General features: G+C 46.0%; 1 protein-coding gene across 4 annotated transcripts; it reads right to left on the minus strand.

The window, feature by feature from the left end:
* LOC149335641 (uncharacterized) lies at window positions 1-25828 on the minus strand. 4 transcript variants are annotated; one of them, XM_089552237.1, is made up of 10 exons: window positions 25591-25828; window positions 22349-22578; window positions 21068-21207; window positions 19282-19401; window positions 17287-17367; window positions 14686-15081; window positions 9837-9926; window positions 6619-6759; window positions 4865-5224; window positions 1-3687 (listed from the first exon to the last, which is right to left on the minus strand). In XM_089552237.1, the coding sequence occupies exons 1-10, from the start codon at window positions 25716-25718 to the stop codon at window positions 2713-2715; spliced, it is 2661 nt and encodes an 886-aa protein (XP_089408363.1). In that variant the 5' UTR covers window positions 25719-25828; the 3' UTR covers window positions 1-2712. The 4 variants fall into 4 exon arrangements, with proteins under 4 accessions (XP_089408363.1, XP_089408362.1, XP_089408364.1 ...); XM_089552236.1 differs by having other exon boundaries at window positions 9837-9977; XM_089552238.1 differs by lacking the exon at window positions 17287-17367 and having other exon boundaries at window positions 9837-9977.
* Between the last annotated feature and the right edge of the window lie 68 nt (window positions 25829-25896).

Below are 25896 nucleotides of genomic sequence, written 5' to 3' on the forward strand. Positions count from 1 at the left end.
TGATGCAACGAACAAGTTTTATTACCACAAGAGCCAGCAGTGTTCACCATATCGCAACATCAAAAACTAGCTATAAAAAATAGCAATACCTTGAACTTGCACAGAAGAAATCTACTGACCACAGTTGCCACCAATGCATGTGTTGAGATGTGAGGAGGTACACATAACATTGTTTGGCACAGAACACAATTTTGTACATATATTAAAAATAGAAAAAGCAAGGGACACAAATCAGGTGGTAGACCCATGTTATTCTGTGACTTAGAGTGTGAAGCATTATGAACTTAATCACATACCTGCTAAAAGAAACAGGAGAGTGATCATTCTTTTTCATGCTTCCATGATGATGACCATGAAGGGTTGACAGGAAGAACATACTAACTGTACAGCTGTGATTTTCTCAAAACCCAGCAAGCAGAAAGAAAAAGTAAAACACTGAACAATGGTTATTATTTCTGTGGTTTGAAAAGTTGTCCAGATGAGCCAAGTTCAAAAGAAACTCTCATTCTTGCTCTGATGTGGTGCGATAAAAAGATGAAACTGCAGGGCCAAAAAGACTGACAGCGTTTAACTCTCTGTGCTATCACATTCTTACACACTCATTTTCGAACTTGTAAACATATAGAGGCCTTACTCACGTACAACACTTGCATGGAACTGCACACTATAATAACTCTGTATAACACACACACAAACTAATGATGCATGTGCCTACCTATGAAAAATCACAGGCAACCACTTCAGTGAATACCACCCCTACCACAAAATGTGCAAAAACTTCCGTTGAAAAGTGCTAGGAGCTGGACCCCAAAGCACCTCCACACGACCGAAAAAAGCAAATGCAAAACAGACGTGACACTATTGTAAACCAAAGAAAACAATGTATAGTCACGGTTTTTACCAATTTAACACAGCAAGCGTTGCTGAGATGTGTACACATGTATTAATGTCATCAATGACATTATGTCCCGAAGGCGCTTGAAATGAATATGTGCAAATGCTAAACAAGGCACTGCTTCTAGCAATGTTCTCTCTTTCTGGTCAAAGCAGCAACCTAAAGCATTGAAAGAACTTACACAAGTCTGCCGCCAAACTCTGAAACTTGCACATGACCAAGTGCGGCTGTCACAACTTTCCTGCCACAAGCAGTTAAAAAAAAAAATCAGCAAAAACGATGCACCCTTTCAGGCTAGTTAATGTTTGAACCCACCGAACAGTATGCTTACAGATGCAATAAAATGTAAGAGATGCACAATACAGGCATCACCTGTCACATCCTTTTTTGTCTCCTTCCTTTTCTATGGTTTTCCTTGGTTGTGTGGAGCAATTCCTTCCAGTGCTGTTTTACCTATCAAAGTTCAGGTGAAGGTGCCTCTCATGGACTGCTGTGACTGTGATACTGAGCGCAACTACGAGTAGTAAAGACTGCACTTTTACCCAGTACTCACAGTTCTTTCTTTCCCCTTGTCCTTCTGTTTGGCAATGCAGAACAGGGCAACGTGTTAGCACGACATTAGCTTACCGTACAGATGGGCATTATGAAAAGACTGTACAAAAAGTAGAAAACGTTTTCCAAGCTGGCCTGCATCTTACCGTATCTACTTGCACAATGAACATACTTTTTTTTTTCAAGAACTAGATAATTTGGGAGGCACATCTATAATGCAGGGTAACCTTTACTGAACGGAACTTGTAGGTTGGAAGGTTCAAGGTTTATGGTTTAGAAAGTTTAAAAGAACACCGTCAAAACAAACACTAAGGCGTAACAAGGACCAAGTGCTAATGAGAAGGTATGCAGTACTTTCTCGCGTAATTTGCACACCCCGGGTTTTTGAAAAAAAAAACTTTTACTAGCACATTGAGCACCCTTGCTGCACCAGACTGCAAACATGCACGCAGAGCAGGCTTAGAAAGATCAGCGCGGCCGCGTTGCCGATCGCGGTTACGAAAGATGCAAGTGGCAAGGGGTCGTATTGTTTGGCAAACCATTCACCGGGATCGCTCTTGCCGGTGGTTGCTTTCTTGGACGAACGGCTGCGAGAGAAAACTTCCAGTAACCTCTGGCGCATGCCATAATCTGAAGCTACCGAACCGTTTGCTGTTTGGTTTGCCACTAGCCAATTGGGCCGCATGCAACAGCGCTTTGTCACTTTTTATTTCCATTTGCCTGTAACTGCTGGCTTTTTTATTGTACCTTTGCACGTTTATTTGCTTTGAGCAGCGCACACACAGTCATTCCATCCTGTGGGGAACTACATAACATGTGGCGGGGCAGGAGGGCGTATGTGTCCTATATTTTAAATCTACCTTTTTCTGCCAATGAAGGGTGCGAGTTTTGGGGTCGACATGTACAGGTGGCAGCACACAGTGTATATTGCATTATATTGCATTACAACCTTTGTGGATTTTTTTTAGGACATGATCGCAAAATCTCCGCATAATTTGTGAAGCCCCTTCTTTAAACCCCAATTAAAAAAAAGTAAACAAATTACATGCATAAATAAGGTATGCCTTTTAGCACTTGTTCCTTGTTCTTCTGCATTGGTGTTTGTTTAGACAGTGTGGTTTTCAACTTTCAGAATGGTGGTCAACTAAAATTTTTCAGAATTTATTGACTAATATAGGTGGTGCTTTTATTGTGCGACTGCATCCATTATACGAGTGAATACGGTAATACATGCCAGCATCCTTCCAGCTCGATGACGGCAAATTTCAGGCATCAATCTTACGCTTTGGGGTACGAACGCGCTGCGTTCTTCGCCTGCCCTGCTCCAAGGAGGTTGGCATGGCTGGCACCGGCATGCTGAGCGTCACCTCCCCCGAAGGCATCTGGTATGCCATTATCGTGGCCACCGGCGTGGCCGTATTCGGGACCGACTTTCTTGCTGTGTGCACAGGGCCCCCAACACAAATGTCTAGTTTACTTGTCACGGCACCGCTCGTCACAACTTCAGATTCGGATTCGTCGTGCTGTACGTCCGACATCTGGTTCGAATCGCCGTTGGAGCTGGACACCACGATGCAGCCAAACTTGGTTTCTTCTTGGTCTCTCTTCAACCTTTTTGCACTTGGTGCCATGGTGGATGAAAACTTTCCATTGGCCGATGGCTTCGGCCTGGCGACAGCTGCTGCTGAAGGCTTGGGAGGCTTCAGCTTGGTCACCTTGCCTTCTCTGGCCGGTGCTTTGGCTCTAGCAGCAACAGGTTTCAGCTTGCTGGCAGCTGACTGCGCCTGCCCTTTCTTCTTCCTTCCCGGCTTTGCTGACTTTGGTTTAGCCACCTGGCCTGCCTTGTTCGTTCTTGATTTTGCTGCCGTTGGTTTTCCCTTCAGCTTACCTGTTGCCACGCCAGGCTCCTTCTTCATGCCTGCTTTCCCACCGGGCTGGGTCACTGTTTTCCTGGCAGCGGTGGCTGCCTGGGAAGGTTTGGTCTTGGACTTTCCGACGGGTGTGCTGGGCCCGGGACAGACCTGGAAGGGCTTGGTGCAGAATGCAGAGCTCACGGAGACCTTGTGCACTTTGAGCAGGTGCTGGCGGAGGTTCTCACGGATGTGGCAGATGAGACCGCAGCGGTGGCAAAGACACAACCGCTGCGCGAGGCTGCGCAGCTCGTGTCGCCACAGCTGCAGCAGCAGCCGGGTGCGCACGCCACAGCTCGAGCAGGTGTAGGGGTGCTTCTCCGTGTGCACCTGGAAGAAGCCAGACGTGACACAGAAATCAAGTGCAACGGAGTTGTTTCAAGAGTGGTCACTAACAAAGATGCGACTGCCAATCCATCTTGGCACCCAAGTTTCAGCACTATGACTATAAAGAGTTTCTGCAAGTTTCTGGCAGCAGCACAGTTTCTGTTCTGAATAACGCAATATAGGTAAACCTGGATATAAAAAAATTGTGAAAAGTCCACATTTTTCCCTACAAGCAAGTTTTCGTTATATCCAGTTTTTATGTGAAGACTCGGAAGAACAACGCAGAACGGAAATCAAAACAAAATAAATGTAGGTGAAATCACCCTGAAAATGTTCACTGTAAACTTCCATCACTCGAAGCCATAAAGGCGGAGATATTTGGCGATCGCTCTATGCCAGCAGCTGTCACCATCTCTGCCACGGCTCGCACAATGCACCTACGAGAGCAGGGGAGTTGGAAGCACTACAGCCGGGCTAGAGGACAGCAGTAACTAAACATTCCGAGAGAATTGCCTGTCTGGTTGGGAATAACATATAGCAAATTACGAGACATTTTCTCTCACCAAACATGCGGTCATGCTGCCACCACCACTGACTGGCCTTTAAGGGACCCGCCTCATTCCACAAGTCCACATCTTTGGTCTTCACAGCCACTGGTGCCATCGGAAACGGACTCTGCCTCACAGCAATGGCACACTCCGCTGCCCCTGCTTCCAACGCTTGACAGTTACCGGCGCCGGAACCGCGCAAACAGCCGAGCGGCGGCGATGGGCGCACACACTGCTCGTCCCAAGTCTTATGTTTCACTGCTTTTGACTATGAAATGTTGTAGTGCCACATAGCGTGACGTTATAAAAGCGAAAGCTGCGGAGGCTGCTACGTTTTCTGCGTAAATGCGTCGACAGTTCTGGAGCGTGGCGCGCTGTATCAACTGTGGTTGCTCATTGCAATCGTGAGACGTGTTTTCTTATCACGAAACATTCGCGTGGTTCTGCCAAGATTCAAGTAACTCAGCACTCACTTCATGGCTAACCAAGGCGATCGCGATCAGCCACAACGTCGTAAGCGGGCACTAAATGCACGAGGTTCAATCAAAGCTGAATCTGGGATTTCATGCGACTACGTCCCAAGTGGAACTACCGCAAGGTACACCTTTCATTCGCTTCAATGTGCTTCTCACCTGCAGGTGCAAGAAGAGGCTCTCTGGCAGGCAGAAGCGCTGCGGGCAGTAACGGCAGAAGAAGGCGCGCACGTCCCGGTGCATCATGCGGTGGCGCAGGAATACGCGCAGGTTCCGCGTGATGTAGCCGCACTGGTGGCACACTGCCGGTCCGCCGTTGATGCCACAGTCTGCGTCGTCCTCCTCCTCTTCTTCCTCCTCCTCCGCAGGCTCAGGCACCACCAACCGCTGGATGCGGCTGATTGTTGGCCGGTGAACCCTCCCTGCCGTGGGCACCACCGTGGTGGCTGTTGTAGTCCGTGGCTTCCACTGACCACCCAGCGGTGGCTTCATGTCGTCTGTCCACTTGATCCTGCGTAGCTGCAGTATTTGTTCATTTAATTAATTCATTAATAAAATACTTAAACTAGAAATTTTGCCCAGATACCTTCTAAGAACTCTTATCAGATTTAGCAACCAAATGCATTGTGAAATGAGGAAACAGCCAACAAATGAGGAGGCAGTTCAGCCCTCCAGCAGGGCAGGGCCAGAAATGGGCAAAGTATTTTTCGGCCCTGCTTACACAAATGTGTGGGTGCGAACAATATTGTATATTTAGATCCTAAAGCAAAAATGCACATACCATACCGGTCCAGCACTGTTTGTGAAAGTTTAGGACATAAGCCTTGTCTTGCTAGTTCAGGAAACTACCAGAATAGTGGACCCTCATGAAAGTCGAAAATGGTACGCGCACTTGAAAACTTCCTGGATGGCGTTCAAGGGCCCTTGCACGCTGTGAGAAGTGAAAGATCTGCACGTGTTTGGCCTTCTGAAGGAGGCTCGTCCACAAGTTTTCTTATACCAAAGTCTAAGTTTCGCCAACTTGATGCATTCCTGATCTCTAGTGCGGTGACAGTTTCGCGAATAAAATGCCCAACATGTGGGTTCACTCTCGCAGTCAAAAATCAGCGTTTCTCAACTCACATCTCCCCTTGAAGAGCAATGGTTGCACAAAGGAATTAAAGCTCACCAGTTAGGGTGTCTATTGGCCTCAAAGGTTTACACAGGATGGTACAGAAAAAAAAAATGTACAAAATATTAAGAAAAATGAAGCTCTCTATTTGAGTGAAACCAAATGAGTGCTGTTGGGAGTACCTTTCCTTAGTAGAGTAAAAGCTCATTTATTCTAGCTGGCCACCCGTGAACACATGGGTAGTCAGCATGGGTGGACACAAGGGTGGCCACCGCCCTACATTGTGAAGATATCCCTGCAAGCCTTTATATAGCAACTTATATTAAGGCCTGCAAAATACAGAAGCCAGCACTTGGCAAGATTGCTATTTAAGCACTTTCGGAAAGCTAAATCACTTTATTCCAGAAGTGTCGGCACTGACATGGCTTGGAGATTCCACTGGCCACGAGATATGTGCCAGCAATTGCCAATACATCGTTGAAAGTGCACGCATGCCGCTTTAGATGCAGTGGCATTTGAGTTCTGAATGTGCACGGACAGAAGAACACAACGATGATGCCTGCATTTGTGCTGAAAACTTCGCCATAGGCAAAGTTTTCTCATGACCCAGTTTTTTTTTTTTATTCTTGTACACTCTGCCTTGATTTTAAAAGTGGGGTAATGTAGGAAGGATCTAACAAGAATGATCATCATGACTACTCCTTTCGCACGCCTGATAATGCCGCAATGTGCACATTCGCAATCTGCTGCGGGTTAGCAGTTGCCGACGCTAAGAGTGCAGGCAAAAGCAGCAAGCGCTCACCTTGACGTTCTTGAACTGTTCGTTGTCCGGCGGCGTCCATCCATACGAGACTTTACCCAGGGCAGCCCGGAAGCGCTGCTTGGCCTCCATCCAGTAGTGTGGACTTTGGGCAACAGGACGCTTCTTCAGTTTGTCCCATTCCTGCGCACACATCACACAAAAGCAAGTGTGATCACATTCAACGAGGGAGAAAGTGGCCACACCACTTTTGCCTCTAGAAAAGGTGCAGTTAAGATGGGCGGAGACATGCCCAACAGCATAAGAAAGCCCTACCACAAACATTTTAATGTGACAGCACTTAGGCTGTGGTCTCACAAAAAATGTCTAGCCTCTCTGTCACAAAATTCCCCGACTGGTCTAGAGGGTTGACAAACTGCCCACCGTGGCAGGTGACAAATTAATGATTGGTCGAGAGGGGTCACGTGACCTTGTGATGTCATCACAACCTGCCTACCATGGAAGGTGGCAATAACCCGAGTCTCACAAATCCCACCTGCCAGGGCAGCGGCGCATCGCTTAACCCCCTACAGCATTGTGCCAGTAGGGGTATGAGGACTCCCTGCAGTCTATGAATGCGATCGAGAGGGTCGCGACGTCATCAGGGTCACATGACCACCAGCGGGCCAATCATAGGGCACCGGCAAAGTCGAAAACCTGAGGACCCTAAAAAAATTGGAAGTCAGCCCACTCGCAAAAGTTCCCAAGGACCCCCAAAATTTTGGAAGAGCTCGAACATTGTAGGAGGCGACAACTCATGCATACCAAATAAGGGCCATGGAACCGGTTCCAATCGGAGTTTTGGTGGGAAAATCATATGAATATTAGAGGCTAACATAAATGCTCCTGCATTTTCTTCTTTGAGAATGTGTTTTCGCACTGCTGCTATGCGTGCATGGCTCTCTTTCTGTCCCCCCTCCCGAGCTTCACTGGCTGAAAACAAACTGCCAGCTTCTTGTACACAAGTGCAGTTTACGGTGGTGGCAGGTGCCAGCGGCAGATGTGGCAGCTGTCAAGCACACACCTGCCACTTTGCATGAGCAACTGGCACCTCACAGAAGCAGGTTGCACCTGCATCACACAGGTGCGTTTGTTTAGAACCAGTTTTCTTGATAGCAGAGAAATTTTTCACACGTTGCCCAGTGGGTGTGCATAAAGGCATATTCCAGCTTCAGAACTTCAGCACCTCAAGGTCATAGAGTTTCAAGCAGTCACCAATAGTGAGAAATGAGGCACAGCATTATTCATCTACACCAGGAACAGCCCCAAGTTTGAACATTGAATTGGCCAAAACTGCAGATTCAGTTGCAGAAATTTGACTTATAGCACATGAGGAAAACCTTCAAAAATTGCCCTTTAGAAGCTCAATAGCGTACGTGATTATCTTATTACACTGCTGTGGTGAACAAAGTGCTCTTTAAGAAAGTAACACGGCGCTGCTTTTCCTCTTTCTACGAAATTTTGGGAAATTTTGTTCCTAGACAACACTTCTTTAACTGCTAGCTTTGTAGTCAGTCTGAAGATACAGCTCCTATGGCAATATCCTGCTATGTTCTGAGAGTCGCAATCTCAAAAAGAAAAACCTAATGGGCGCTCAATGACATCACCAGATGAACAAATCCCTCCAATTTGAAAAGAAACAAACAGTTCACACAAAAAGGCAATTTTTTTATTGTTATTTCCATACTAAAGTTGAAAATGACTTTTGGGCTTTCACATGACAAGATTGGTTTATTGGGGTTTAAAGGGACACTGAGGAGAGCACTACTAATATTTTTTTTATAGTAAAATCCAATAGTTCGGCATGTCATGGCTTTGTTGCCACTTGGCTGGCAGCGAAAGATGCATTTATTTCTAAGAAATTTGGATTCGAAGTTGAAAAAGTTTTTCCCGCCGCTCTGATTCAAACTTGGGATTCTCCTATGACGACACAGGACTAAGTGACGTGAAACATGGTGTGCGCATGACGTACCGCAGACTCCGTGATTTCTGGCGGCCAGCAGTGCGGCCTAGCAGCAGCCGAAAAGAAAGCTACCGCCGGCCACACGTTGAAGGCATCTATCGGCTATTGCGGCCGTCGCTACAGTCGCTTCGATTACGTTTGCACTGGCGTTTTGCCAGCGTTACGATAGATCTCGTTCTCGAAGTCGTCAACGAAGTTCTCGCAAATAGACACCTTTAGCATACCGTGTACCTTGTTACCGCTAGCGGAATACCGGGAGCCCGCCTACTGCCGGAAAACAGGCGCTGATTGGTCCCGATGCTTCAGGAGCGCGCGTAGCTGCCGGGCACGTGGCGCCATCTGGCGATGTCAAGGACATTTGCGCATGCATTGGCTGTGCCTCAGGGAATTGTGGCGTATCGGGTCCTAGAGGTGCTAGAACCATTGGTTCTAGCAACACTGCTTTGTCCTATGACGTCATCACGCTTGTACTTGCGAGTTTGGCCTGTGGCGGCGATACCTGTATTTTGGTTCTTGCTCTTTTCTACGTTACAAGAGCTTTGTTGTCCGTATGAGTGGCGTTTTTGTAATCAGGAGCTGGTATTCTGTCGATACAAGCCAGCTTCAATTTCTCCTCAGTGTCCCTTTAATGTCCCAAAGCGACTCAGGCTATGAGGGACACCATAGTGAAGGCCTCTGGAAATTTTGACCACCTAGGGGTCCTTTAACGTGCACTGACATCACACAGTACACGGGCGTCTAGAATTTCGCCTCCATCGAAATTCAGCCGCCGCAGCCGGGATTGAACCCGCATCTTTTGGGTCAGCAGCCGAGCACCGTAACCTCTGAGCCACCGTGGCGGGCCACACGTCAAGAGACAAACTACCAACTAGAAAACAGAAAAAAATTACACTTTCCTCAAATAATTATGGAGTAACCATTACTTTAATGCTCAAACGCTCTTCTTTCATACAGACCCTGTACACCTAGAGAGCAGAATGCTTCTCCTCTCCCAATGGTACAAGCATGTTCTGTAGGAGGTTCGGCACTGAGCAGTTAGCAGAAAATTACAATGCAAAAAAATAAAAAAAAAGGGCAGGGGCTGCTGGACATGTAGATTATCTGTAGTATGCAACCATCAAACACTCAAGAAACTAACCTAGCAAACTTCGATCCCCTGTGCAAAGCTGTCAGCTAAAACTGGCAGACAACTTGAACACAGCTGCATGCAAACATGCATGCAAGCACTGAGGGCAATCTCTCACGGGAAGGCACTCACCAAGAACACAACGCAGTCATCATTTGTCCACTGAGCTGCGTTCTTGTGGTACCAGCCGATCTGGAAGATGCCGTTGGCGCGGTCGACCCACTGCAAGCGCTCGCCAAAGGTGCCACTGTCTAGGTGAGGCAGCAGGAAATCCTGCACACCATTTTTTTACACTCAGCGAAATGTAGTCAAGCCATGATAGTGCACACATTGCTAATTTGTACCTACAATGATCCAAACAAAATTTTAAAATTCTAGTTGTTTCATGCCACAATTATAGACCATTGAACCTGGCATCAGACAAAACTGGTGTAAACTATTCTTGCGACAGCCATGACAGCATACTTTCAACGGAGCTCGTCCCAGTTTACAGAGCTCCCATTTAGAATGGAGGGTCCCAATAGGAGATGACAACACAGACTTTGTAATAGTTACAAAAACTTGTTTTGGAACTGTGCGTCCAATCACAGGTGTACACATGCTAATGTGACCCTGTTCGCACTGATGAGATGCTTGCATTTTATGCAGTACTATCACCATGGCTGGCACACAGTATATAGTTAGCTTCGTTGTGGCCTGAAATTGGAACAAACTGACAACGCTGCTTCGACAATGAAAGCTGCTTTATTTGACAGTGACATCAGCGTTGCTACAACCAGTACCAGTGACTGCACACGTCAAAGCGCAAAGGTCAGCTTAAGGTGCATGATTAGGTGCCAAGCACCCTGCTTCTCTAATGGGTGTGTCAAAGCGTACTAACAAAACTACCCTCTACCATGCCTTGGGGCGGGTGAGTGTCATTATCGGATTTGCCGGACAACAGGGCTGTCTGAACATGGCGCGATGCGGCCGCCACCTTAATGCGCACCATGTTGCCTGCATAGGCACGCCACACTGTTGACGTCTAGTGAGTAAGCTCTATAGGTATTGATTGCACGTTATATTTTTGTTTTCAAAATTGCCCTTCATAATATGTCATGCCTTAAACTAAAATTTTCTGTGGCATAAAACTTTAAATTCTGCAGATTAAACAGAAAGATTCTGCATTATTGCACAGAAACATAAAACTCAAAATAAATATATTGTTATGAGGCACCAATATGCGCCACCTAACAGTCCGCACATCTACAAGTTTGATGTTTTCATCTCAAACCAGGACAAAAGTTCTCTTCGAAACGGTGCAATTCAAACAGAGCTTGCAGTTTATCCATACCCATCACTTTTTGGAGATTAAGCAAAATCAGTACCACTCCCTGTTTACATTACTTCTTTTTGGGACAGCATTTTTCATATTTCTGAATTGGGTTCATTCTACATGCAGCGATGCAAGTGGCAAAATGATTTGCACCAATTATCGCAGCACCCAAAAACTGCATTCTGGAGCAGTCATAGCACTCTTGGAGCACTTTGAAGCAGCAGAATTGTCAATTTGGAGCACTTTAGAACAGCTATGCTCCATTTTTAGATGTGGCTAGCCCCTCAGGCTGCCAGTCTTGCAACAGACAATAATAATAATGCGAAGAAACTGAACTCAGACTCTGACTGCCTCAAAGGAATCCCTCAGTCGAGACGGTTTATGTACATTTTTACTTCGCAAATGCTGCTGATGGCCCCAATTCCAGGCTTGTCCATTTAATTGCAGTGCATGCATTCTCATTAAAACGGTGTCCTCAGTCAGAATCACCATATGTGTCAGGGTCAGCAAAGCCCGCACTAGCACAGAAAGCAGGAATTTTTAAGCTCAGTCATGTTAAGCCTAAAACAGCAGAACCCAAGCGTCATGCTCCCAACTGCTGCATTTCCTGGTTCCCGGTTCACCTGAAAATTTTCTGAGGTCCTAAAATTTGCACTGCTAATTTAAACAGATAATTTGAACAGCTAGTGCACTGCTGACCAGATATAATTCGTTAACTTTGCGGCCTCCATGACTCCCTACGGGGCCCAATGCCACGCAGATTCAGTGCTGTTGCTCATCTCAATGTAACTCAAATATAGTACTTTCAACAGTCCCAAAATTTGCCATGCAATTTTGCCAGAGGGTTCGTGCAAAACGTGGTAATCTGCACAAAATGGTGCAGTACACAATTTTGACTAAATCCACACCTAAATCTAAGAATAGTATTTTGGGCAGCACATTCTTCATTCAGCTCTCCGATGCTCCACGTGGCATGACGCAGATGGCAATGAGCTAAATTTAGGATGATCTGTGCGGGCAAGCAGTCACGATGTTTGCCGATAATTGCACTATATATCAAAGGACATGCGTGAATGTGTCACACAGATCTCTACTGACCGAAATTCCAGTAACCGGAGGTGACAGAATTTCTCGCTTGCTTTTCCCATTTTACTTCCTTTTCGTAGAGACCAACGGACCACTAAATGTGAATATTTATGGAAGACCAACACACTTCAGTTTCTTTCTTCGGGAATGGCTGTAATGAGACAGGTAGGACCAGGTGCATTCCCTCTCTAGGCCTGTCTAGAAGGCCTGTATAGGCCTGTATAGAAGGCCTGTATAGGCCTGTCTAGAAGGCCCGGCTAGAAGGCCTGGCTAGAAGGCCCGGCTAGAAGGCCTGGCTAGAAGGCCTGGCTAGAAGGCCTGGCTAGAAGGCCTGGCTAGAAGGCCTAGCTAGAAGGCCTGGCTAGAAGGCCTGGCTATAAAGCCTGGCCATAAAGCCTGGCGTTATGATCACTGGCCAAGACATTCATTTCGACGTAGTAAGGCACAATTTGGGCCATATTTATCAGGATGGCGCAACAAATCCCATGTGGCACAGAATGGCGCAGGAGTGGAAGCAGTCTATTTGCAGACGACTGTGTCATATACAGCCCCATTCGTCATCCCACTGACAGTCACCTCCTGCAAAAAGACATTGATGCAATAGCTACATGGTGCAACCGATGGCTCATGCCCTTAAACCTTGAAAAATGTCAACTCTTGTCATTCTCTCGCAAGCACACTGTAATCCAGCACACTTACAGCATTAACACGGTTCCGATTGCTCCAACAACATCCTACAAGTACCTTGGTTTACATCTGACATCGACACTATCTTGGGTAACTCACGTCCAAACGATATGTTCCGATGCTTCTCGTGTCCTAGGTTATCTCCGGCGAAACCTGAAATCAGCATCTCCAGATGTTAAAAAACTGGCTTATCAAACATTCGTCCGCCCCAAACTTGAATTCGCATCATCTATCTGGCATCCATCCCAAGCATACCTTTCAGCCGAAATCGAGGCCATCCAAAATCGCGCCGTCAGGTTTATCACCTCTGAATATTCCAAAGAAGTTAGTATCACTGCACTCAAACGCTCTCTTTCCCTCCCATCACTTGAATCACGCCGCATAATTTCACGTCTTTGCCTGCTTCATAACTTCTTCCATCATCCAGCTTCAAGACACCCACTTCTAAAATCCCCGATAAGAACTTCAAGTCGCCTCAGCCATAGCCACCCCATAGCCAGTATCAAGACACGCACATTAGCAATGAATAGTTCATTTTTCCCCAATGCAATAACACTCTGGAATGCCCTACCTAACGACATAGTTTTATGCAACGATTCAAAATCTTTTCGTACAGAACTGGCCCGTCATCTTCAGAATAAGTGAATTCCTTGTCATTTTTTACCACGTGTTGATCATTGACTTTCATCTGTGCTCGCTGCCGCAAGCGAATTTTTTTTCTTTGTATGCTTTCACTGCACTTGTAAACCCTTTATCTTTTTTCTTTATTTTTTTTCTCTTTAGCTTTTGAAATTTGTTGTGTGTGTTCATTGTGCGTGTGTTTTTTATGCTTCTTCTATATGAATTGTAGCCCCCTCCTTATGTAATGCCCTTGGGCCTTTAAGGATGAAATAAATGAAATGAATGAAATGAAATACTCCACTTCATATATATCAGGTGCAACTGTAGGGGCATACTCAATAAACAAAATGTGTGAAAACCAGCCAGTTGGATTCCCCCTTGATCTCGTAGAGGGAAATTTAGTTAATGATGATTGTTGTAGGATTCTTGACGTCTTGAAGATTCGAATTGCTCAATCACATTGCAAGAGGACACATTAGGAGAGGTTAACTTTTTATAACAATTAAAAGCACAAAGGAGGATACAAGCAAGGAGAAAACATATTTACACTTGACTGGCTCGCAGTTCTAGGTGACGAAACCAGCCCTCGGTCCTGCCGAAGCAGCGGGTTTTAAATCCCATGTCCCCGCCCTCGGTTGGAGAATAACCAATCAAGTACTATACAAACATCCACCCAATAACTTATTGGGGAAAGGAAAATACCACCAATCAGCAACTGGGGAAAAAAATAACACAACCAATGAATGATTGGGGAAAGAAGGTAACTCATCACGACACTGTACACATATGCACACTTTCCACCATCACGATTTCGGATAATTATGCTTTCCCGCTGCGAGCTTCGCGAACACTCGCTTTCCCAACGTCCGGTTGCCGCCAAGTTCGAGGAACGCCATTTCAACTCATCTGTTTCTCGTCGTCGCTCCTCATGCCTGCAGCTAGCGTGACAATATGTCAAAGCATGCCGCTGCAGACATGGTACAAAGAGCCACGCATTGTGGCGCGGGTCAGCCTCGCCGTACACACGTGCACACAGGATGCCGCCTAACGACTGAGTCCATGAGGGGAGTTTGACGTCTCCTGTAATCCCCCGCCATTCGGCGCCTCCGTTCTCCCGCTGGGTTCACTGACCCCTTTCTGTGCGGTTGTGCGGAGGGCCCAAGAAAAGGGACTTAATGGGCATTCCCATAAAGCGACCGGATGCAGCAAACAAAACACGGCACCGCGAACTTCACTCAGCCACTACCAAAACAAGGTGGGATATGGCCTCACCTGCATCAGCCTGGGCCCCTTGCGAACCTTGGAGAGTCGGCCGCTGCGACTCGGCGACGGCTCATCAAACGGTTCATCAACGTACTCTTCATCCAAGCTGTCCTCGGGGTACGAGGACGGGTATATGGTGACCTCGGTGGACGTGGGCTCCTGCATGGTTGTCACGGTGAAGGTGGTCCCTGCAGGCATCGTCGGCTGCTCTCTGCTGCCACCAACGGCCCCGCCCGCTGCCGAGGACGACGAGGCCGGCACGGTGACGTAAGTGATGGTCTGGCCACCCGCCACCGTGGTGCCCTGGGTGTGGTGGAGTGGTGGCTGCTGACTCAGCTGGAGGAGTGGCAGCGCCGCTTCCACCGCTTCCATGGCCGCCTTCAGCGCCACTGGGTCCTGAGAGCCCTGTCGGCGAGTCGCACATCGGAGTTCAGGGAAGGCAAATGCACATCCAGAAACAGAACAGGCCACCAAGTATGACAGAAAACAGCGCCGACTCAAAGCACACTGCCATGCGTTTGTTACATGGTGGGAATGGCACTCTGGCCCAAAGCATTCAGTGCTTCCCCCTGCAGACATGATTTGGTCAACACAGCAGGTCAACATTTACGCAAATAAAAATACAGTGGCTAGCAATGGCCTGGAGGCGGGAGCATTCAATCAGTGCCTCTGATTAAACGGCAACACTAGCAACTGCAAACTCTTCCCTGAAGCGTTAGGCGCTCTTGTCTTAATCTGGAGCATTTAATAGGCACAAGTACAGGCCACAGATGGCAAATAAATATACTGTAGTTAGTAAATCCTAATGTGCCCCTCATCGTAGCACACGCCTTATTTTACATGTTCGCAAACATAAAAAAAAACACAAACAGCACAAAAAGTAGAGTAAAGTAGCTCGGCCTAACACAACCATCAAAATGGCAACTGCCAATGCCAAAAGGCACAGCCATCATCTTGTGATGACAATGATGCTGGGCTAATTCCTGAAATGGGTCCATTTTGTACTCCACTGTAATGTGCATGCCATTTTAAGACTCAATCTGTGAAAAATGGCGCTATTTAGAATCAGGCAACTATGATTCTCACTTAGTGAAATGACAGAAGAAAATCTTCAGGTCATGGTTCACTGAGAGGAGTACTAGTTTGTTCCTCCCAGCATTCACTCAGATGAGCAAGACAATGAAGGAAACTAGCAATTGGTTAACAATGACCGATACCACAATTGGTGGTGGCGATGGGAGTTAATCTATCAGCAGCATAGCTGGCCTAGCACACAAGTATATCAGCATAATAGAAGCTGTGACAAAAAGTACAGTAAACTGCTTTTATTCTAGAAAACATGAGACATGAATTGCTACGCTTTAGAAGCATGTAAGGCACGCACTACTCATAATGACCGATATGACACAATAATATTCATATTGTCAGCATGTTTGGAGCTTTGACAAAATGACCTCACTACCCACACCACAAACAAGACATTCAAGCAAGAGAACCACAGAGTTAATTTATCTTGCAATCCCAATAGGAGAGCGGTGATAGGCATAATTTTTCAAAACATATGAAAAAATTGAAACCTGTTTATTTATTTTTTTAGGAAAGGAAATGACCCAGTACCCAAACCACACGCTATAAGGAAGGGATAAAGAAGAGAGTGAAAGAAGATCAGGAATAATTTCGACCACTTGGGGACCTTTAACGTGCACTGAAATCGCACAGCACAGGGGTGCCTCTTGCATTTCCCCTCCATCAAAATGCAGCCGTTGCCGTCGAGTTCAGAATCCAGGTACTCAGGCTCAATAGACGAGCGCCTTAACCACTGAGCCACCACAGTGTGTATGTATTTTGCAATTATGTAATCCAGGCACTGACTTCAATGCAGTTTTTGCAGCAGTCCCAATGCGAGTGTTTGTATTCGCTGCTTTTGCACTGCTTGGCCCCAACCCTTGCCAATATCATGTCAACATCTTGTGTATGGCAGTTTACTGCTTTGATTATTAAACATGTATCATTTACAGTTCTGACACTGTGAACATTAATCCTAGTTACAGACAACCACATCCTTTCAAGCAGTAGCCTGAGCAAGAGTAAGGTCCTGCATGACTTTGGCGAAGAATGACCTGAAATGGAATGACAGTTACCTGCATGGTCTCTTTCGTGTTCTTCAGCATTCGCGGAAGTGTAAATAATGTTTACTTATATCTGGACACATGCACACATAGGCTGGCATCTCTTTACTGAGAATAACAACACTTTTGATTACAGCTGCCAAGGAGCACACAGCAACAGATGATAAGATCCGCAAGCAGTGCAGTGTTTATAAAGGGTAGCATTGGTAAGTGCTTGTGATTTTTTACATGCAAGTAAAAAAATGAGAAATATTTTAAATGCTGCCATTTTTCTGTCTCTGTCAAGAATTTTATGACAGCAGAATTAAAAACAAACACAACGAGACTGCCCAAGGCAGAACCACAAGAAGTCGCCAGGCAAGGAGTTGCACCCACTATGAAACATACTTGTTCAAACAAAACTGGCAGCTTACAACCCTTCTTCTAATATATGCCTTATCTGCACCAAAGTTTGAGCAAAGCACATAATCTTCCCACAGACCTCGCCATCCACAACGTTCATGACGATGCTATTTCGGTCGTCAGGGTCAATCTTGAAGCTTGTGAATTTCTGCGCTGTTTGCTGAAATACGAAAGAACCAGGACACGTCAGATGAAGAGAGAAAAAAGAAGACTGAAAGGGAAGCTTTTAAATTAGGCAGCAATTGATCAGATGTTGCCTTAAAGGCAAGCTGGAGAGCTCTCACAAAAAAGTTACCTGAAATAGCCAACTGATATGTTATTTCCTCCTGAACACGAATATCATGCACAAACTGAACAGAAAGATGCAGAAACAACTCTAATTTGAAATGTATGCTGCAAATGTATGATGTCGACTCTCATTGCTATCTGCAACTGGCCATGACTACCATGACATTAGCGTTGGTACCTGTACCAACGCTTCTATGCCCACCCCCCCCAATGCCACAGTACTAAAACACAGGCAGTGTCAAATTTCGGATATTGATTAGTATGCGTGAATGCATTTGATAGCCTTCGCAATAGACTATAGGCTACAATTAAGCCCACACGAGAGAGCAGTCGAGTCTCTCAAAGAGAATGAGAAGCCTATACACCTGACACGCGGTTGCAATATGCACTCCATTGTCAACCACCAACTAGCCCACCTTCACTTGTTACATATTCCTGGATGGTGTCCGGAAACGTTTTCAAGGCAGGAAAGAAGTGAGACAACAAACATTGTTTCCATCCCACAGATAGTCAAAGGAAGGAATCAAAGCTTATTGCTGCTTGGCCTTGTTCTCTGTTTCGGCTTTTCATCTGTCTTTAAGGATTCATATTTGACAGTTTTAGCACAGTGAGCTCCGCACTGTCACATCAGGAGCCCCTCCCCAGGGCTCCGAGAGGAGGCAGATTGTGATATGCTAAGACAACCTACAATATGACCAAATGGTAAAGCTAAAGGCTAAGGCACAAAAGCACATAGCATCTGCTGTGGTGGCCAATGGCATCGAGCTCTTTAGCACGAGTTTGCGGGTTCAATTGATCCTCATGCGGCAGCTGCATTTCCATGGAGGATAAACAGAAGAAATCCCATGCACTGAGATAGTATATGTCTATTCAGCATGAGCTGTTCTTTGTGGTGGTGGCAAGCCCCATTAACTGATCAATGACTGATGGTATTGCACCGGCCTCAGTGAAGCAGACTTGACTGACAGCTCTACTACAAGCCTTATAAACATGTTCTAATGGTAGCCATCATTACGGAAGTGATCTGAGCAGAGCAGTGTTGTTTTTGAAGGCTGGAAAGTGTCCCTACTCACTGCAGCAACCCACTGCGCTGACAACTTTTCTTGCAGGAAGTGCTGGAGAACAACAACATCACGGCCACAAAAGTGTGCACAACTGAAGGCTGTGTGGAACGCCAGCATGACAAGCTCACTACGAACTCGTATTTGCACCGCTTACACTCCCGCTCCACCTACACATCTGCACACCAAAAGCATTCCTGGGGCACACGAAGCACTCATTTGCACCAGCACGCTCGCTGCGAACTGCACCCGTGTCAAATTCAAGAGTACGGCCAGCATGCACTGACCATATGGCGCTCGGTGCATACAGAGAACCCTTCCTCTTGGTAGTACGGACAAATTCCATCTTGGATGATACTGTTATGCTAGGACCTGCTAGAAGCCTCTAGTATTGATATATCGCCACTATCTGCACAATGGGACCACTGCCGAAGCTTCCCTGCGATGCACGGCGCAGTTCACTACTAATTTACGTGACATCCTTTCAGCCTTTTATGAGATGATATGCACACATAGACCGAGACAGTCGCTACAAGCCACTACATCTTCAGCGGGCAACAGATACAAGATTTAATGGAAGCCATGTCTGGGATTTCATGCGACTATGTCCTAAGTTGAACTACCACTTAAGCGAGTCTCATTACGGCACATGCTTTACCCAAATAAGCCAGAGACACCAAGGAAACTCTAAAGGTGCTTATGTGGAGTAGCCCGATTCAGCATACCTTTCGACTGTTCTCCAACGGCAGGTGCACGGTGGGAACAGCGTACATGTGGTCCTCAATGTAGATGGGAAGACGAGGCCCCTCTTCGTCCTGTTCTTCTTGGTGCTCAGGCAGGTGGTCCTTGAAAAGCAAAATCTACAATTACACAGATCAGGCCACCAAGGCTCACCGAAGAGCAGCACGACAACCTTGCCAAAAGCAAACCCACAATATATTTATAGTGCTGGTTTTGTGGGCAGGGGAAGACCAACATAAGGCACAGACACGAATACCTTGTACATCTTATGGACCTTGAATAGCTTCCAGATCGGAGCTCTACTAGGTTCGTGAAATATGGGCTATGTCATTTATTTTCAGTTCACGACATGTAGTGAATTTCATGGCGTTGCAGTGACACACTTTTCGACTGGGCATAAACTTGACAACCTCACATCAACCAGGCAGTCTTCAGCCAAGGTAGAATGTAAGATGCAAAAGTGATATGGCAGGAAGTGATCTAGATTGTTAAAGGAACCCTGAGAACACGTCGATCCCATAACTGTTCCCAGAAAAAAATTTATTCCCAAGCTCTTTCTGGCTATCTGATGCTTGTCCGGCAGGAAAAAAGACTCATTTATAGCCGAGAGAAAATTGGATTTAAAAAATCTTCCCGTTGATTGATTCAAGCTCGTGGCGTCTTTACCAAACGGACAAACTGTCATCGTTTTCAAGTGAATGGGGGTGTAGCGTAACATCTGGGATCTGCACACAAATCGGTGTCAAAGCACGAAGTTTATTCGTAAAATCGGCTGCTGATAGCAACGCCTGTAGTTTTTTAGATTTTATAGCTTATAAAAGTTCCCTTTTCAGCGATAGTGGTCTCTTTGTGGTTAGTATGCAGTAGCCTGTCGATACAGGCAAACTCCTATTTGACCTCAGTGTCCCTTTGAGGTGCAGCATGTGTAGAAAGAATATAGTGCACATTTAGATGACGGTGACCAACAATTTCTTGGGCTTCCTTTTCTCTTAGTTTTTTTTTCTTGGGTGTATTACACAAGGAGCCTGGTGAGCCCCAGTGATGGATACTGAATGTACAAGCACATTCCCAATTGCTCAGTTTTAGTGGAGCTCCCAATGATTCCCAAGGTATGTAGCAGGTTATGTAAGCCAGAAAACCTGGTAATGGCATTCGGCAGTTCTGTCACCTACATAATCGATTATTGCACAAATACACATCACACTCCTTCACAGCAACAGATGATGTAAATTGCATCTTATTATTGTTGACCTCATGAGACCTTACATTGTCAGCCCGCTCAATTTCACACACCTGACGACGAAAGGAAACCATCTCTTTGTGGATTACTACATATTTATTCAATAAGTGGTAGTAATCCTTGTAGTCAGAGAAAGCAGATCCCTTTGTAAGATTTCATGAGCAGGTTTGCATGGATGCCCTTGCATTTGTGAAAATTTGCACCAGTACTCTGTCCATTCTGAAGCTCTCTGGGGACAAAAAGGTGACAGTGACAACTGTATCACATTCAATCTACGCCCTCGAGGCCACCCACTCCCAACTGCACTAAACCATCTGACCCGAGACGATGTTCTTGAAAGTACTACACTCTCTTTAGTCCATAGGTTCCTTATGCCCCTTGAAACATTTTCTTGCGGCAGCAGGTGAACGGGTAGTTTTCTACCATGAACGCTCTACAGTGGTGGCGGTGCTTAGCCACCAAAAAATCCCTCATCCAGATATAACTGTAACTCCCAAGAATGCCACAGTTCACAACTAGACAATGCTTGCCTCGTCAGCAGTGACTGCAGTAACTGTTTCGACAGCCGACTTCTGGGGGCTGGGGGCCATGGGCGGTACTCCGGTGTTCGCCCGAAGCTGGACTGACGTTCGCCGCTTGCTCGCAAAGCCAAAGAATCGCCGAAACCTCTCTAAAAGCAAACAAATGCAAGCATAGTGAATATACCCTCCTTGCCTGCTTTGATAGATAAATGGGCAACACAGAACAGCCAGAATTTCAAAAAAAGTGGATATCGATATCATTGCAATCTGAACTTTTTGAAGTATGTACGTAAGATATGTGGCTCATTCTGATCTGAACTCGAAGGAGGCCAAAAAACTAAGTTATGCAGAGTGCGAATTAGCAGATCTCAATGCACTTGATGCTAAATGCGGCAAAAGTGAGAAAAAAAAGTCCCATTGCACTTGCAGTCAATTTCAACACAGATTCCAAGCTAGCTGTACAGGTTCCCATGTGGCTAAAACACTTTGACAGTGACTACCCAAGAAAGCAACTATTTTCATCCACCAGAAACTTTCATTCGTGTACTGCCTAAGTGCACAGATGTCCAAAAAAGTGTGGAACAAAGTGTACACAAACACACATTAACTCTTTCTGGGTTGCCGTTGTCATTAATATCCTTCAAGGTTATCCATTTGCTGCTTTCTGGTCAAGGCTGTCACACTACTGTCTCCGCACCCCCAAAAAAAGCCCTTCGTTGAACATGCCGTTTCTTTTTTCTTGACACTTTTGTTCACATCATAGTGTTGGTAGCGGACCGAAAGGTGAACAGAAACAGGCCCCACATTGCCTGTACAACAGTTACCATGCATGGCACTAATAATATGCTCAAGCAGTCCCTTTTTGTCATGCAAGTAGGTTTTCCTTTCATTTCATGCAAGAAAGCTAGCAAACTATGGTGTCAAAAATGCAAAAAAATGCAACAAACTCAACAAAAGAGAAACAAAAGCCATAAATGATAGTTATATCAGGAAAAGTGGCAAACTTCAGTTTCAGGGACCATTTGATGGTTAGTAAAAGCCAAACGAAGGCAACCATGTGTTTCATTCGAGTTCTTATCAAATAAGGTGCTGTTAGCTCCCCCTTCCCCAAGCAAACTTAAAATATTTACTTACACACTGAACAACACTGGCCCTTTCAAAAACGAAGGAACCGATTAATGACGTGCAAAGTCACCTTTGTGAAAGCACCCCACCACCACCGTGCCAAGCATGCCTGCGGCATTCACAGCAAGCATCGTGTAGCAAGCGAATACCAGTAGGATCGCTTACGCTGGCTTCCTTGGGGCAGTAGCTTTCGTTTGCCAGTGCCCTTAGACACGACTTTGTCCCCATGCTTAAACAGGGTGGGGACGGCGTTCCACACGAGCCGATTGCGATAGGTGCTACTGAAGCTCTCTTTCGTGAAATGGGCCGAGCAGAGCCGATAGTTGGCAAACAGCTTCTCGGCTGGCTTGTCTTGCAAGTCAAGCCGACCGCAGTTGGCCACCCACTTCTTGCATCTGGGTAGGATTCAAGCCAAATCAGAAGCCAATGTAGAATGCCCTCCCAGCACTTGATGCTAATGGAGCAAGATTTAACTATACACCCAGATTTCTTTTATGCGCACAGAAAGACGACACAACAAGACAAGGTAGACAGGACGGAGCGCAACCTGTCTCCATAGCTCAGACCTCAAGATCCGGCACACTCTCTTCACATGGCCGAGGGACGGTTTAACAAGGCCAAACAAAACCGAGATGTCAGGAGGCACCAATCCCTTCCTTATGCAGAATCCGAGAAACCTCGCACGGCACATAGTGCACGGATGCACTTATGCACGGATTCTGCATAAGGAAGGGATTGGTGCCTCCTGACATCTCGGTTTTGTTTGGCCTTGTTAAACCGTCCCTCGGCCATGTGAAGAGAGTGTGCCGGATCTTGAGGTCTGAGCTATGGAGACAGGTTGCGCTCCGTCCTGTCTACCTTGTCTTATTGTGTCGTCTTTCTGTGCGCATAAAAGAAACCTGAGTATGAACCAACTAGCCCCACAATGTATATTACTGAACTATACACCTCCTAAAGTAGATCTCTTAACTGTGTTTTCTGGCAGAAACATCATGAAATATCGTCATTATCCGCCTAACAACATCCACTGCAGGATAAAGGCCTTTCCCATTGACTTACAACAAATCCTGTGCTATACTAGCTATGGCCACTTCAATAAATGAATACATCAATCATGAAACATGCCTAATCTCAGAGAGGTGTTCTGCACCAGGTCTGAGCAATGATAATGAGTTACAATATGACCAACCTGAGATTTTTAGCAAGGGAATAACTATACACTTAGCATCTCGAGTTAGTACCAGAGCGCAGCCATACAGATGAGTGAAGAAAGTTGGGCGAGTTGGTACTTATTCATTATTCACAACAGCGCACGAAACACGGACAAAAGGGGGAGAATCGACAACACAAGCGCTGACTTCAACTGAAATTTATTACGGGAAGCGAAGAGTATATATACATCTTCGAAGAAACAAACACAAATGGAACCATCATACAAGGTGTGAGCTAATAAGCACGTGTTCAACAACAAAAACAAAAACACACTCTGGCCAGAGGAAGATAACACTGGACACGTCCTTAATCGCGCTATAAATCAAGATGGGCCCCCTTGAGGAAATCGAGTTCATTCTGTGACACCACTACAGAAGGCCGACTGACACAAGCGTTTCCAGAATTATGCATATGATAGGCTTCCATTATTTCTCTAGCTAATTGGTCTTTATGTCTAAAAAGAATGTTTGTGGCAGAAAATGCTGGCGTGCAACCGCAAGAACAATGGTGCAGTGCGAGGTCAATAGATGACTTTGTCGAGTTGTTATTGCAGGAATTGGAGTGTTCCTGGAGCCTTTTATTAACGCATCGTCCGGTTTGGCCATACAGCATCCCAAAATCCAGCGTATGCAGTGAAAGGCCACAGATGAATTTTCCAGCAGTAAAAATTCAAGAACGTGACGAGACCTCGAATGGCTACACCAATACGGTTGCCAACTGTAATTATTTCCACAACAGCACGAAGTTCGAGCATAATTATGCCATTCAATTGGGCGATACTTCTGCCGCAATTAAGGATATCGGTATGAATGATTTTAATGAACTTGTCATCCAATGCAGCAAAAACGGCTGATTTGATTACAAGTATACATAGCTACATGCTAGTACTAGTAAAAGATTGCGGCCCATTTGTCTTAATACACACTAAAAGCCGACTATACTCCTCCCTTTCAAACCTTCATCAGACATACCAGACACATACATGTTTTTGTTTTGTATATGTTTTTGAATGTAAATATGGCAAAAACTTAATGGGTAGATCCCATGGTCTAGCTATGATTTAAAGTCAGAGCCCTTCGCCAGATGAAACTTGGTTCACATGTTAAGTTCTGAAACTGCAGTAGGGCTTTCCTACTGTCATATAAAACTGCACACCAATGGATGCAAATGCCAGTGTACTCCAGCATTGCAAAACTGGTTAAACAAGACTCGCAATAATTAAACTGCGGTATTCCATGGCACACTCCACAAAGTATTAAGAAATAATGTCTGAAAGTTAGAAATAAACGTGGAAAATGAGCGACATGCTATTGCTATCGTTAAGCAACTGCAAAGGCTATAAACAGCTTACGTAGTTTCAGCAACTAAGAAAGAACGCCTGCAGATGGAACTGCCGCTACTCAAGCCGTGTTGATTCGAATGGCACGCCCACGTATATAGTTCCAGTTTCGCATCAATAGAAGGTAATTTTTTACTTTTGTTTTTTGTTGACGTCTCGGCCACTTGACGCGTCGTGTTGTACCGTGTGCACAACGGTGGAAGTGACAGCAGCTTAACGGTATAAGTGCGTCAAAGGGCCTGAGGTCGCTGAATATCGGTATCGGAACACACAGTACGAACTCAAGGTCGGAACTTTTAGCCGCAAAAACAATGCAGCTGGAGGCTTATGCAAAGCGGCATAACCACGAATTAGTAACGATTTATTTGATGGAAGAACAAAGAAAAAAGGCGAAAACTGCCCGATGCCAGTCACGCTTCGATAAGAATAAGGCAAGCTTTGCAACGCGCATCAGCGCGATCGGCCGCGACAGAACACGCAAATAAAACAGCGCTCCGAGTTGGCTTCGCAGGAAGCGAAGCTCGTGTTTCGAGAGCCGCGCGACAGCGACAAAAAGAAGTAGCCTCGGCGCAACGCCGCCGCATCTACGCGCCAGCAGCGGCAGTGCACGCATTCGAGCGACCGAAAATGAAACCGTAAACGCAGCAGCCTTGAAAAGGCGCGAAGTTAGGCCTAGCAAAGACAAAACCAGAACCGACTTGTGAGCGGGTTCGGTTTTCTCGGCGCCAAACCGCGAGTCGCCGCAAAAAGTAGGGAAACTGCCTTGCTACGCCGCACAAAGTGCGACAACAAAATAGGGGACAGTCGGCGGCACTTATGACTTGATGCGCGGGGAGAAGATAAATTGGCAGCTTACCTCTCTTCGTCTTTGGGGAATCGGAAAAAAGACACGCCGCTTGTGTTTTCAGAACTGTTGGAGCAAGTCGGAGCGCAGCAGCGGCTCACTGGTTGAGGGTTCGCGCGCGGAGGGCTGTTTTTGATCATGATCACGAACGTGGATTACATGGTAGACGGCGATAGACGTTGCGCAAAACAAGTGCGATTCAACACTTTCACGCGTATATCGAAACGAAGACTCAGGAGAGTGAAAATGGCTAGGCACTTGATGGCGCTAGCGCAGGCCAAACACGCTGATGATGATGATGCTGCAGTGCTTTTTTTT

This window comes from Amblyomma mixtum, chromosome 7, assembly GCF_055824585.1.
Source record: "Amblyomma mixtum isolate Tamu chromosome 7, ASM5582458v1, whole genome shotgun sequence".
NCBI classification, from domain to species: Eukaryota; Metazoa; Arthropoda; class Arachnida; order Ixodida; family Ixodidae; genus Amblyomma; species Amblyomma mixtum.